Source organism: Dipodomys ordii, unplaced genomic scaffold (assembly GCF_000151885.1).
Source record: "Dipodomys ordii isolate 6190 unplaced genomic scaffold, Dord_2.0 Scaffold44, whole genome shotgun sequence".
Classification (NCBI taxonomy): Eukaryota; Metazoa; Chordata; class Mammalia; order Rodentia; family Heteromyidae; genus Dipodomys; species Dipodomys ordii.
Window position 1 is genome coordinate 1,349,947 of NW_012267260.1, and position 13,954 is coordinate 1,363,900.

Genomic DNA, 13,954 nt, shown 5'->3' on the forward strand with positions numbered 1-13,954 from the left:
CCTCCCTCCCTCCCTTCCTCCCTCCCTTTCTTCCTTCCTTCCTTCCTTCCTTCCTTCCTTCCTTCCTTCTTTCCTTCCTTCCTTTCTTTGTTGTGGGGCTTGAACTCTGGGTCTGGGCGCTGTTCCTGCGCTCTTCAGCTCAAGGCGAGCACATTACCCCTTGAGCCACAGCACCACTTCCAGTTTTCTAGTGCTTTATTGGAGATAAGAGTCTCACGGACTTTCCTGCCTGGGCTAGCTTTGAACCACGATCCTCAGATCTCAGCCTCCTGAATAGCTAGGATTACAGGCCACCAGCGCCTGGCATCATGCTCACTTTCTATTTGGGGATTTTTACAATCTCCATGCACCCACACCCAGGAGCCGTGCTCCCCTTGATGGAGCAGCGTTGAAAGGGAGGTGGCTGGATGAAGAAAACCTAGGATCCTGTTGCCTATAGTTGTTCAAAATGAAGTGCTCTGTCTACCTTAGTGGCACCGTGCTGGAAGGGGCAGTTGGCATGGGTGCAGGCATTGTCCCTGAGCTGCTCAGGTGATGGAGAAGAGGAGGCTGGGCAGCTGGTCAGCCTACACATGACAAACCCTGCCCCTTGTCTGTGGTACTCGAAGGGCTCATGCCACAGTACATCTTCAAGGTGTCTCCTCTCCTCCTCGAATGTTTCAGGTAGAATCAAAGCAGGTTCTTATTCTAATAATATAGTTTGCTTTGAAAAATCACTGTCTCTTACTCATAAGTATCATAAGAATGAACAACATACATGTGTTACACACTTCTGTCTATGTCGAAGATCCTAACATTTCCTAGAGAAGTTTAGTGTGATAGAGCTCTTATTTCTTTGGTAAGAATTTGGACCATGGGAATATTATTTAATCTGAACCTCCATTTTGGCACCCTGGTCATTTTAGAAAACTGTTTAGCTTTATCTTTGAGTTTCTGGTTTTCCCAGTTTGCTTTGTTTTTCTTTGTGAGAATTCATGGTTAAAGAAAAACCCATATATCATGTTTAAGTGTTTGCAAGATTTCTTTGTTGCTGAAGTTCTGTTAAGATATCATATGCCTCATAAATATTACTGTGGTTTCTTTCACCAGAAGAAACTTTTCATCTTAGAGCTCTGTTTATAAAGTACTCCAACCATTCTATACTTTAAAAAAAAATTGACATTTTCTTCTAGCATGTGAGAATTCAGTGGGGCAGGATTGAAATGCATGAATTTCTTCCTGTTCAATGCAGCGATTCACTCCATAAACAAAAGATATAACCTTATCAACAACTGAGGTGTCACTGAGAGTTGCTTTGGGGATGCTAGATATGAATAATCACACATAGAAAAGCTGTTTTTCCTTAACAAGGATTCCTATACCTTTGGGTTTGTTGTGGAAGCATTGACATTTAATTGGGCTTTGTTTTTATGTTTACTTGGAGCAAGGATTTATTGTTTACTTCTGGTTTTATCTACAATGGCCTGTGGCCTGGTTCCTAACCTTGCAGGCACAGGGTCTCTCCTGTGGAGGAGGCTCTACACACAGGAGAGGTTTACCAGCCTGTGGAGCCTCAAGGTTGTTGTGCTGGACCAAAGGTGCCCTTACACAGCAGGCTGTCTGTCATACCTGAGAGACTCCAGGGGCTGTTGCTCTGGAGGTGAGAAGGAAACAGCACTTGCCAGAAAAGTAAATAAGTGTTATTCCTTTTTATGTTTTTTCAGTAGCAGATCTTGAACTCGGCCTAGGCACTGTCCCTGAGCTATTTTTCTCAAGGCTAGCGCTCTACCACTTTTAGCCACAACACCACTTCCAGTTTTTGAGTGGTTAAGAGGACTTCTCTGCCTGTGCTGGCTTCAAACTGTGATCCACAAAGCTCAGCCTCCTCAGTAGCTAGGATTACAGACATGAGCCACTGGCTCCTGGCACCAGTGTTATTTGTAATAATGGATTGAGTGTGATTTTTGAAGGACATGTCTAATAAAGACTTAGAATATTGATCTGACATAATGACAGAGCAGTACGTAGAGTCTGTAATAACAGAAGTTCTGCTGGCAAAGTCTGTAGTCAATGACATTGATTTAGACCGGCACACTTTCATTAGTATTTTCACATAGGATATGATAAAAATGAAATTAATGTTAACACCAATAATCAGTATTTTACTAACAATTTTGTATCCTAAAATTTTCCATAGAGAACCTAATTTTCTAGAGCAAAGAGTCATGTGAATGAAGAGAAGTTTGTTATATCATAACTTATAGATACTGTAGAATAAAAGTGATTCACAAAGTTAAAAGGAAAGGGTTATAAGTTAGGCACTCAAGAAATATTTGGAAAAGGTTGACTATGTGGATGTTTCTGTCCCAGCTTTTTAAAAATATGGGTTAGTCTTTTAAAAAACCTAATTCCTATGAGATAGATTGTGTTTCCAATAGTATTAGTAACAAAACCTTACTGGGCGAGCTGTATGCTGAGAGTCATGTGCCTTTTACACACACAGTGGAGGTCATCGCCTTTTACATGAAATGGAGGTGATAGCTTTGAGCTCCCAAGCCCTGCTACTCTTCTGCACACTACTTATGCAATTTTAGGCAAACAAGATTCCAAGAAACGGACCTGCTCCCCAGGACAATTGTGATAGCACAGGCTTGCAGACAAATGATGCAGAGATTTGTGAACATTATTGATGACCTTAAGAAATGACTAAATTAACTTGCAGTTGCAATCAAGGTCTTTGCTCGTCGTGAATTAGGGAGAACATTAGCCAACAATGAAAATGACATTGCCTCTTCACATAGTGGGGAAATTGTAGATGATAAAAAATACTCAGTACTTGGCCTATGCGCAAGATCACAAATGACTTGTTGCATATTCTGGTATGTTCAGTTACCCTAAAGAAATGAAAAATTTGGGTTATGACAGGTGGCAATGATAAAGTCATATGTTGGTGTAAGAGATTCTAAGTAATAGTTCTGGAGCTTGGTATAAATGGTCACTGATAATGTTATTTTTTTCATTAAATCCATGTTAAGAAATTTTCTTCCTACTTTTTAGGAACTTTTTGTCTGTTTTGTTTAGTTTTTAATGGAAAGCATTCAGATAATTAAAAATACCATACACCTGTATAATTTCTGCTTGTTTTGTTTGTATTGTTTAAATATAGTTTAAATGTTCCTTAATGCATCATCAAGTCTTTTCACTGAAAAACCACAACTGGTAACTCCTAAAATTTAGTGGAATAAATTCCCCTCTTGCCCATAAACTTAGTTTTTCTTCAAAAGAATAAGGGAAATTGGAGTTTAAGTATTTAGATCAAAAAGGTGTCACAGAAGCATTTGATAAGTAGCTTCAAAGCAATAGAGGATGAATCAGAGTTAAGGGATCTAGGTGTATCCTCTGCACACTGGTGGATTAGTAAACCACCAGGAGTTAGGGTGGAGAAAGAAGAGTACTTAGCTCCTTAGAATACTGCGTGTGCCTCAGAGGAAGGTACTGCAAGCACAGGCTCAGCCTTTGCCTCTATTTCAGAACACACTTAGTAGTGAGCAAATTTAGTTTATTTCTCCATGAGAGACAAAGCTCTAACTTTGAGTGTAAGTTCAGCCCTGAGTTGGCTAAGTTCTGTTGGAGCTGCAAGCGGACTGTCCCCTAGGGCACGGATGAAAGCCAAGCTCCCAACCTACAGCCCCTCCCAGTGGGAAAACGCTTGCTTGAGCACGCGCGAACAGCAAGCGTGGACATGAATGCCTGGCAGCAGGGCCGTGCAGGAGGCCCTGCCAGATGGGGTGGGGCGCAGGACAAACCTGGCACCCAGGTGTTTGGAGGAGACATTGTTTCTGCTTACTCGTTCCTCCAGCCTTCGTACTCCTGTTTTATTTTATCCTATTCATGTATTCAGATCTGCTTTGAGGGCCCGAGGCATTCTTTTCCTGGGCTTGTTTCCCATATATCAGCCAATTAATTCTAAAAGCGTTGGAGTGGACTTTATGTAAAAGCATACCATTTAATTCCTAATTCCGCAATGTGTAATTGAGTACAGTTACTTTGTTCATTGTTTGCATTTTGAATTAGAATTTAATGGGGCTGCCATATTTTATTGTACTAAATATTTAAGGGTGTTTTAATTGGGGAAGTTAACCTATAAGGATGTGGTCAGAGTCATCATATTTAATAGTATAACCCCGAGGCTGGTGATTCACTCCCTTGCTAGGGTTCAGTCACACCCTACATGCTAAACTGGATCAAACTGGTTTTCCTGGGAGGAGGTGCTTTAGGGATTGAAATGTCTCCCAGGTGCTGAGTTAGTGTTGACTAGGTGGTCCCTTTCCCTCAGCCTTCAGAGCCCAGATGTGCACGGGTGCCCATGCCCAGTCCAGAGGTACAGGTGTATACATCTGCACAGTACAGAGGCACACATGTGCACATGTGTGTGCCTGCACCAGGCATGGACTGACTTGGCAGCTACAACCCAGCGGTAGAGAGAGCCCTGGGGTCACTAGTTAATCTGTCGAAAGGCAAAACCAAATTACTTGTGAATTTTGAAAAAAGTAGAATCTTAAAGGACAGACACGAGGAGCTTCCAACAGGGACACATTTCAGAATCCTCAAGGAGCTCGTGCGTGCTGCCTTGCCATGCGTCTGCTTCAGGATGGTGTCCGATCAGCGCTACTCATCCCAGAGCCACTTTTCTTGGCCTCTGTCTTTTCACAAGTAATTTGGGGATATAATTTGCATGTCAGTATTTGGAGGAAACTCCATGTGCCTCCCTTGCTTCCTCCTTCCTCCTGAAGATTTCTCTTACATTGGAGGAGCAGCTGGCAGGTGCTTATTTTATCACAGGCTCCAATATTTGTTCCAACACTTCTTCAAAATTTGCTTATAGATTCACTTTCTCACCTTATTCTGTCACATGAAGCAGTTTAAGCTTTTACAGTTTTCTCAGCAGAACAAACGATCACTAGCTCACTATTTTTGGGGGCTGAGTGTCTATCCTTTAGACACTATGCTCACTGAGAACTTGCTCAAACCATTTGTTTGCTGAAGCCCAGGCCTCTCTGTATTTATGAAGTCCATGAAATCAGTGCTATTCTCTGTATTACTGAAGTCAGGAGGCTGTGGAGTGGGTTATTCTTTATGAATTAAGAGACATAATTCAGTCTGGGTATCTTTTAATGATCGAAGTTGTTAGGTTCCAGGCATGTGATACCAACAGTGCTTGCTGTAATTGGGTTTGTAGTCTTTGCCTTTGAAGTGAAAAAGAAGGCTGTGTGAAGTAGACCCAGGCATCTGGTTTTGGAAAAAGGAAATGTTATCTTCATAGCAGGGTGGCACCCTGGAGTTCATGCTCCAATTTGAGCCTGAAGGAATGCCTACGCCCCGTTCCTGCACTGTGTGGGTCTGTGGCATGCTTTTGTTTGTTCGCTGTGGACAGGGGAGGAGAGCGTTTCTTAGGTCTTTATTTTGGCAAGATGAGTTGGGGGAGGAGGGCAGGAGATGCCGATGCACCAATAAGAACACACAGAACACATCAAGTCTGAGCATGCTTCCCTCCAAGCAGGCCTGCTCAGGAATTGGCTATGGTAAGGAGCAGAGAGGCACAGTGCGCACATGTTCTTGCCATGTGCTGGGGAGAGCTGGGCGCAGGCTGTATTCTGAGTGCGGAGGTGGCGTTAAGGCTGACCTCTGGGTCATTGGTGTAGTGTTGTCGTGACTTTTGTTTTAAACTTCCACAGAACCTTTTTCCGTTTCTTGCAAGCTGCTGCTCAGGTACCATCTTCTAGCAGGGCCTGAGCCAGCATGAAGCAGCCCTCTGCCTGTCTGTGCGCCCCAGCAGTGATGCGCCCGGGAACTCACACTGGAGGCTGGACTGCTTTCAGCAGAGCTCCAGCCGCAGCCTGAAGTGGCCTTAGCTGCAGGTTCCCCCTGCCCGTGTCCCCTCCTTCCCCTCCCCTCTGGTCTTCGCTGTTAGCAGAAGACCTGCTCAGGAATCTGGACCTGGTCTTGGAAACCCTTTCTGTTGAACACAGCAGCCCTCTCTCTGTTCAATTCTTCTCTTCCATAGATGTTTTGCATTGGAGAAGGCGCTCCCTCTTCTATTAAACAAGCAACTCAAATGCAGCCGCCTCCCTGCCCCTACTCCATGCTTGCTTCTAGCTGTCTCCTTCCCTAGGCTGGACGCAGAAGAGCCGTGACCTCTGGCCTCCGGCCTTCCTTTATTCCTCCATCTGCTTGGTTCTGGCTCCAGAGTCCATTCAAACACGCAGGATCTTGGGAGACTTCTGGGTGATGAAGTCAATGGACACCTTTCTAGGCCTTGCCTTTCAGTAGTTGTCCTAAGTTTCCATTTTTTTCTAAAATACCATTTCCCTATCTGTTCTGTTGAAGTATTTCAGGCTGCACATTTGACTTTTCTGTTTTGCTCATCTTTCGCTTCTACCACCAGTGTTACAGAAGGAAGTTCTTTTTTTTTTTTGGGTCTGGTTGTGGGTCCTGAACTCTGGGCCTGGGCGCTGTCCCTCAGCTCTTCAGCTCAAGGCTAGTGCTCTACCACTTGAGCCACAGCGCCACTTCCGGCTTTTTTCTTTTTGCTTATGTGGTGCTGGGGAATCGAACCCAGGGCCTCAGGCAAGCGCTCTACCACTGAGCCACCTTCCCAGCCCCACAGAAGGAAGTTCTAAGGATCTGGCCTCCCAAACACCTCCTGACGCCTCCACTTCCCACTGTAATGTCGCTTCCTCCATGCGCCGCTTGGCCCCCCCGCTGGGCTCTGTGGGAACACTTGAGTTCGCTTCTCCATCTGATCCCAGATCTGATCTCACCTCTTATCCTCCTGCTCATGGCACGTCAGTGGCCTCCCACTGCTCTTAGAACAAGGTCCTCAGTGCTTTAAGAAGCCCATGAAAACCAGCCTTGCCCAGGCCCCAGCTGCCCCCATCATCTCCTGAGCTCATCCTCTCACTGCTGGCTCCTTGCCCTCTTTGGGACCCTGTTGTCCTGTGTCCTCAACCACAGAGCTGTGCATCTCCCCACATGCTCTTCCCCAGGCTTCCCCTGATCTCCCAAGGCCCACCTGGGGCTCTGAGCTCTCCTCATGCGATGACTGTGTTCCCGAGCCTCTGCTGGTGACAGCGAATCTGCTAATGTGGAGACGAGGAATTAGGTAGAAGTAGCATAACCAGGCTTGTTTTGGCCCCTCGGACTGCACTTTGATGGCACTGGTTTGGTGGCAGGTGATGCTTGCACACCCACCCACTCTCACAGCTGCTTCCCCTCAGTCTTCTCTTGAGGCCCTGAGCAAATCATTTCAGTTCTTCAAACCTGTGCCGGGGCCATCCATGCTATCATTACACACATTTCCAAAGGCTCCCTTTGTGAAATTGGAATCCCGGGTGATTTTGTTTTCACTCTTGTGAATCCTGAGTTTTACTTTTCATGGAATAATTGAGTCATAGATCTCAGGATGGATGCTCCAAGTCATTATCTCAGGGTGCCAGATTATAGTTCTGTGGCTTATTTCTTCTTCAAGTAGCTTTCCTTTTGAATACATAGGAGTTGTCTTAAAAAAGAAAATGTCACTGAAGTACACTTGACATAGAGTATATTATCTCACTCACTTTGAGTGTAGTGTGAAGGATGTTAAGTTACTTACTTGTGCAGCCATCACCCATCCTTCTCCATCACCCTACCCTCCTCCATCGCCCCACCCTCCTCCATTACCCCACCCCCTCCATCACCCCACCCTCCCCCATCACCCATCCTCCTCCATCGCCCCACCCTCCTCCATCACCCCACTCTCCTCCATCACCCCACCCTCTTCCATCACCCCACTCTCCTCCATCGCCCCACCCTCCTCCATCGCCCCACCCTCCTCCATCACCCCACTCTCCTCCATCACCCCACCCTCCTCCATCACCCCACTCTCCTCCATCACCCCACCCTCCTCCATCACCCCACTCTCCTCCATCACCCATCCCCCCACCCTCCTCCATCTCTCCATCTTCTCCATCACCCCACCCTCCTCCATCACCCTACCCTCCATCTCCCCATCCTCCTCTATCACACATCCCCTCCATCACCTCACCTTCCTCCATCACCCTACCCTCCTCCATCTCCCCATCCTCCTCCCTCTCCCCATCCTCTCCATCACCCACCCCCCTCCATCACCCCACCCCCTCCATCATCCCATCCTTTTCCATCACCCTACCCCCTCCATCACCCCACCCCTACATCACCCTACCCTCCTCTATCACCCCACCCTCCTTCATCACCCCACCCTCCTCCATCACCTCACCCTCCTCCATCTCCCCACCCTCCTTCATCACCCCACCCTCCTCTATCACCCTACCCCTACACCCTACGCTCTTCCATCACCCCATCCTTCTCCACCCCACCCCCTTCCCTCTCCCCACCCTCCACCATCACCCCATACTTCTCTATCACCACCATCTTTTTCCATCCCTCATCCCCCTCCATTTCCCCACCCCCTCCATTTCCCCACCCTCCTCCATCTCATCATCCTTCTCCATCATCCCATCCACCTCCAGCATCCCATCTCCCCACCCTTCTGCACCACCACCACCATCTTTTTCCATCATCGATCCTCCTCCAGTTTCCCACCCTCCTCCATCTCCCTATACTCCTCGATCACCCCGCCCTCCTCCATTACCCCATCCCCCCATCTCTCCACCCTTCTCCATCACCACCATTTTTCTCCATCATCACATCCTTCTCCATAACCCTGCCTTTCTTGATCACCCCACCCTCCTCCATGAAACTTTTAATATGAAAACAGATGTCTGGAGTATGCATAGAATACTCAAGATTTCCAAGGCTGTGCTGTCCCAGTGAGAAGAAGAAAGAAGGGAGTGGACAAGATGCGCCTTGGTCGCTGGGAGCTCCAGGCAGACTGGAAGCCACCAGAGTCCCGGCCATGGCTTTTGAAGTTTTCCTTCTTTCCATTGTTGTCTGTCTAGTCTTTTAGTGGAGGAAAACTTCTCTACTTTTTGTTCCATTAAAGTATTAAATTCGTTATATGCACCTTCACATACAGAGTAACCCATTACAACCATTTTAAAAGGATGAGTGGGAACCAAGGGGAACAAGTAACTTGCATGTGCAGGGACATTATGGTACATGATCGCAGTGCCGTACATGCGTGTGCGGGGACGTCATAGTGCCCAGTGCAGGATCGCAGTGCTGAGTGTGCGAGGACGGCTCTGGAAGCATCAGGGTGAAAGCAGTGACTTAGATCATCGTGTCCCATGCAGCTGCCTCCAGGCCGCGACGACTGTGCCACTCGCAAGGAAGTTTTGTGCTTTATTCTCTTAGGCAGAAACTTGGTTCTTCAGTGACTTCATTCATTCTCCCTGGTATTACTCAGTGTTTGCTTTCTTTGCTAATAGCAAGGTCTCATCCTAACATGCTGTTTCTTGTGCTCAAGTTGACAGACTCAGAAAAGCTGGCTTTTATTCCTTCAGAATGTGACTTTCATAGAAACAAAGCCACTTTTTAGTGAAAAAACTTTAGGTATTTGTCTGTCTAGACTGTTATTCACACCTGTTAAGTAATTGACCTTGGTGGGTCCTTCATCACGAGTCCTTGTGAATTTAGCAGTGTTGTTTTTATGCCTCTTGTTGTCAGTGGATGTTGGGTCACTTTTTAGTGGTCTTACTGATGGCACGTGAAAACCATCGAGGAATGAACGTTACAGTGATTTCCTGTGATATGAATGTGTAGAAAGTGCTACCCACATTTCAAGGTGCTGTAGAAGCACGAACAGATTCTTTAGGAGTCTGCTTTCTCACCAGATGCAAACAAGAACACAAGCGTTTATCTTTCTTTCTTTCTTTCTTTTTTTTGGGTCTGGTCATGGGGCCTGAACTCTGGGCATGGGCGCTGTCCCTCAGCTCTTCAGCTCAAGGCTAGCACTCTACCGCATGAGCCACAGTGCCACTTCCGGCTTTTTTCTTTTTGCTTATGTGGTGCTGAGGAATCGAACCCAGGGCCTCATACATGCAAGGCAAGCGCTCTACCACTGAGCCACCTTCCCAGCCCGAAGCGTTTATCTTTCTATAAGACTAAGGATCTGCTTCCAGGGTTTCTCAAGAGCATGGCCTTCAAATGGAACTTGCGATGCTTTGTTGTTCAGGCCCCTGCAGCTCCTCTCAGCCCTCCACTCTATTGTGGTTCCCAGAGATCCTCCTTGAGCACACCAGAGGGCCCTGGGGCTCATGGAGCGCCTTCCTTTATGAGCAGATGAGTCGATTCTCAGTGGCATGATGATGGGAACTACTCCTCTGAAAGCTTTGTGACCACATTTGTTTCTGCTTCCATTTAATGCTTTGTTCTGGAGATCGGAGTCTCAGGTGTGCTCTGGCCTAACCAAGGTTCTGAGACATGCAAGCAATATGAAATGTGTGAGGAGTTTTTGACACAGGCTTAGTATTAATACTTGCAGAAATTGTTATGTAAATAAATATCACATGAAATTTTAAAGTTGCACAAAGAAATATAATTAACACAGTGACCTCTTTCCTAGGCCGGACCTGATAGACATGAATACTGTTGCTGTTCAAAGCAACCTTGCAAATTTAGAGCACGCTTTCTATGTAGCTGAGAAAATTGGTGTAATAAGACTTCTGGATCCTGAAGGTGAGTCTCTGGCTTGTCTGGGCTGGCATGGCAGTCTGACCTTTGGCATCATGAAATAATTGTGTGTTGCTTGTTTTAGATGTGGATGTCTCTTCACCTGATGAGAAGTCAGTAATAACGTATGTGTCCTCTCTCTATGACGCCTTCCCGAAAGTGCCCGAAGGTGGTGAAGGCATCGGTGCAAATGTGAGTGCTGTTCACTAGCCAAACGCTTCCTTCAGCATTCAGATGTCCAGTCTCTTTGAAGGAATTCGAAGGGCTTAGACTTGGGAATATTGATATAAACCTATAAATCCTGTCACTGCAGAGGATGAGGTGGGGGATCCTGAGTTCAAAGAGCCTGTGTTCCAGGCTAGCCTGGGCACAGAACGAGACTTCCCCAAACCAAGGATTTGAGCCCTCTACTTTCTGGCATCATTCATTCTACCACTACAGTGACGTGTAACTGAAAAATCCCATTTGTTCTTTGTCAGGAATAAAGGAAACTGTTCAAAGTTCAGGCCCCTTTATACAAGAGCTATAAAGCACTAAAATTTGAAGCTTCATTTCAGCTTGTGGTTCCATAGCTCCTCCTTTCCTGTCCTCTGTGTGGAAGATGCCTCAGTTTTGAAAGTGACTTCAGGTTGACTAAACAAAGGTGCTATGTGATGAGTTGACTGGTTCCATGTTTCTTACTTAAGGGAAGGACCTGGTAGGGCTACTGGGGTTGGCAGAACTAACAGAGGGAGACCTCTGTCAGGTTTGGGTGTTGCGTCTCTGTTAGACCACTGTTTCTCCAAGGTTGGTCCTTGTACTCAATCATGTACTGTGCAGTGGTCCCACTGCAAAAAGCTTTTGCATTTCCAGGAGATCACGGGAAGCTGTATGGTGCAGACACAGAATCTCCCTTCACCCTGGTCTGCTTCTTCTTCATCACAGATAGCTTTTTGTTTTTCTGCATTACTTTGAAGACTTGAGCTTCCGTGTTTGTCTCTTATGTAGCATCTGTGTGCTGTTGTTTCTAGATCTAATTCCATTCTCTTTTTCTTGTTCTTAAGAACCTGTTTGGGTTTTATACTTAGCCTCTTAGAGGTCATGGTAAATGCTGCTTTAGGATGAGGCTTGCTGGTCTTTCTGCTCTGTCTTTCTTCCCACTCCCTGCCTCTTCCTTCACTTGAGCACGGGATGGCGATTCTGAAAGGCGACTTTTCTTTTCCAATTTCCCCCCCTCCTCATAAACTCTGAACTTGTGGTCAAATGAATCTTCTATAACCACGTGTCTGTAGCTTGACACCCTAACAATAGCTGATACCTCTTAAAGGTTAAACCTGTTGAGATGTTTTGATATTGAAAACTGCACACATGAATTCCACTTCACTACATGCTTGCTTGTCCAGGTTTCAAGGCGTGCAGTGTTCCGACTCACATGGGCCCTTCATCTTGTCCATTCTCTTAGGCAGGCCCACTTCCAGCCAGACAATTGCTGGTCACCACAGAACTCCTCAGGGACCACCAAGAGGCCTTTAGTGACCATTTCAAGGCAGCTAAGAATCAGGTTTGGAAACCTGATTTTTATTTTTTTTGCCAGTCCTAGGGCTGGGACTCAGGGTCTGGGCACTGTCCCTAAGCTTCACTTGTTCAAGACTAGCACTCTGCCACTTGAACCACAGCACCACTTCTGGCTTTTTCTGTGTATTTGGTACTGAGGAATTGAAACCATGGCTTCATGCATGCTAGGTAAGCACTCTACACCTTCCCAACTCTGGAAACCTGATTCTTAACAGTGGCTAGCACATATTACCTGCTTTGGTTACTTGGCACCTGTAGTAAATTTTGCATTCATTTTCTTTATCTTTATCTGTGAATTCCTCTGTGGCCCCACTTAGTAACTCCTCAATGGTGGTAATGTCTGAAGTTCTAGGTTTTGCTGCAGTACTGACCATAGTCTTGAAACAGCATGCATTCATCAGGTACTTCATTGAACATAGCAGTGGGCAGCCTTCCAGTTCTTTCCTTTATAAAATGTGTGCTTAATGTGTCGAATAGTCTGACCATATCCAGTTCTTTCCTGTTGGGTTTCATGCTCATTGTGTAACTCTTTGAAGTGCAGCTATGCAGTGGACTTAGATCTCCAGTACAGCAGAGGTGGCCAGCCTGGCTATGACCCCTTCTTGATCCTGGAAAGCACCTTGGATTGACCACGCCTTTCAAACCTTCTCATTCTTGGATGCCCCCATGCCAAGCCCAGAAGCTGCTGAATTTGGGTCAGAATTCGCATTCTTAGGCTAGTGTTAGTTGACAGCATGTTGTAAATGTTTATGTGGAAAGGATCACAGTTGAGTAGAAAGCAAGAGGTAGAGCTGTTTTCTGAGTGGAAAACAGCTGGCTTTAAGACCGAAATTTACAAGAAGGCTTTTGACCAAACTGTTGCAGCTGAATCACTGGCATTTATTGTTTCAGGATGTTGAAGTCAAATGGATCGAATACCAGAACATGGTGAACTACCTCATGCAGTGGATCAGACACCACGTGACCACAATGTCTGAGAGAACATTTCCTAATAACCCTGTAGAGCTGAAGGTCAGTGCTGTGTAGAAGCTCAGTAGGATCCTTTTGATGACAAACTTTCAGCTAATTCTGTAATAATTCTGATTTTATGTTAGTTCAATAACAATTGCTATTGGGAAGACACAAATGAGTGGCTTCTATGTTTGTTTACACAGTTCCTTATTACACTGAAAGCATAGAGGCAAATGCCAATAGTTAAAACAGTAGCAAAAACAGCCTAAAGAAGTTTGCAACCCTTAAGCTTTGGTGTGTTGCAAGTTTAATAAAAGTATAATTTGAGAGTGTGTGGAGTTAGATGGACGGGTCATTTTTGGTGTGTGGAGATGCTTGGAGCCCACCAGGTGGAGGGAAGAGGGTCTGGAGGAACTCATACATATACTGGCAGTGGCTCGGAGATGCCTCTACTTGAACCCTGCTGGAAACTGCCAAAGAGGCTGCTTCTGTAGGGCATGAGGTGCAGCCCGTACTGTTTTCTCAGGAACTGAAAATACGTACTTTCAGCCCAAGTAAAGTAAGTTTGGCATTTATCTAGGTCAGTGCTTGTGGCTTAATGGTTAGTGAAGCACTTGGTAATATTGAAAAGTATAGGTGGGGCTCTTTGAAGCCGAGGTGCTATAGCAAAGTAGAACACATTGTATGCACATAAGCTTACCAAAGAATAAGGCTGTCCCGTTTTGTACATTTGTATGTGAGGCAGCAGAGCGGTCCACTTGACAAGTGAACAACGTAGATACTGGCTAGGAAGCATGATTCTTTGGTTTGTAAGTCTTTCATG

The 13,954-nt window shown here is 45.9% G+C and overlaps 1 protein-coding gene across 1 annotated transcript in view; it reads left to right on the forward strand.

Annotated features, from left to right (window-relative positions):
• The window catches only part of Dst (dystonin), a 287,116-nt gene that overhangs the window by 118,611 nt on the left and 154,551 nt on the right, over positions 1–13,954 (forward strand). The window contains exons 8-10 of the mRNA XM_013019154.1: positions 10,520–10,632; positions 10,712–10,818; positions 13,072–13,191. Of these exons, the coding sequence (XP_012874608.1) occupies positions 10,520–10,632; positions 10,712–10,818; positions 13,072–13,191 (340 nt within the window). The remainder of the gene's footprint in view (positions 1–10,519; positions 10,633–10,711; positions 10,819–13,071; positions 13,192–13,954) is intronic.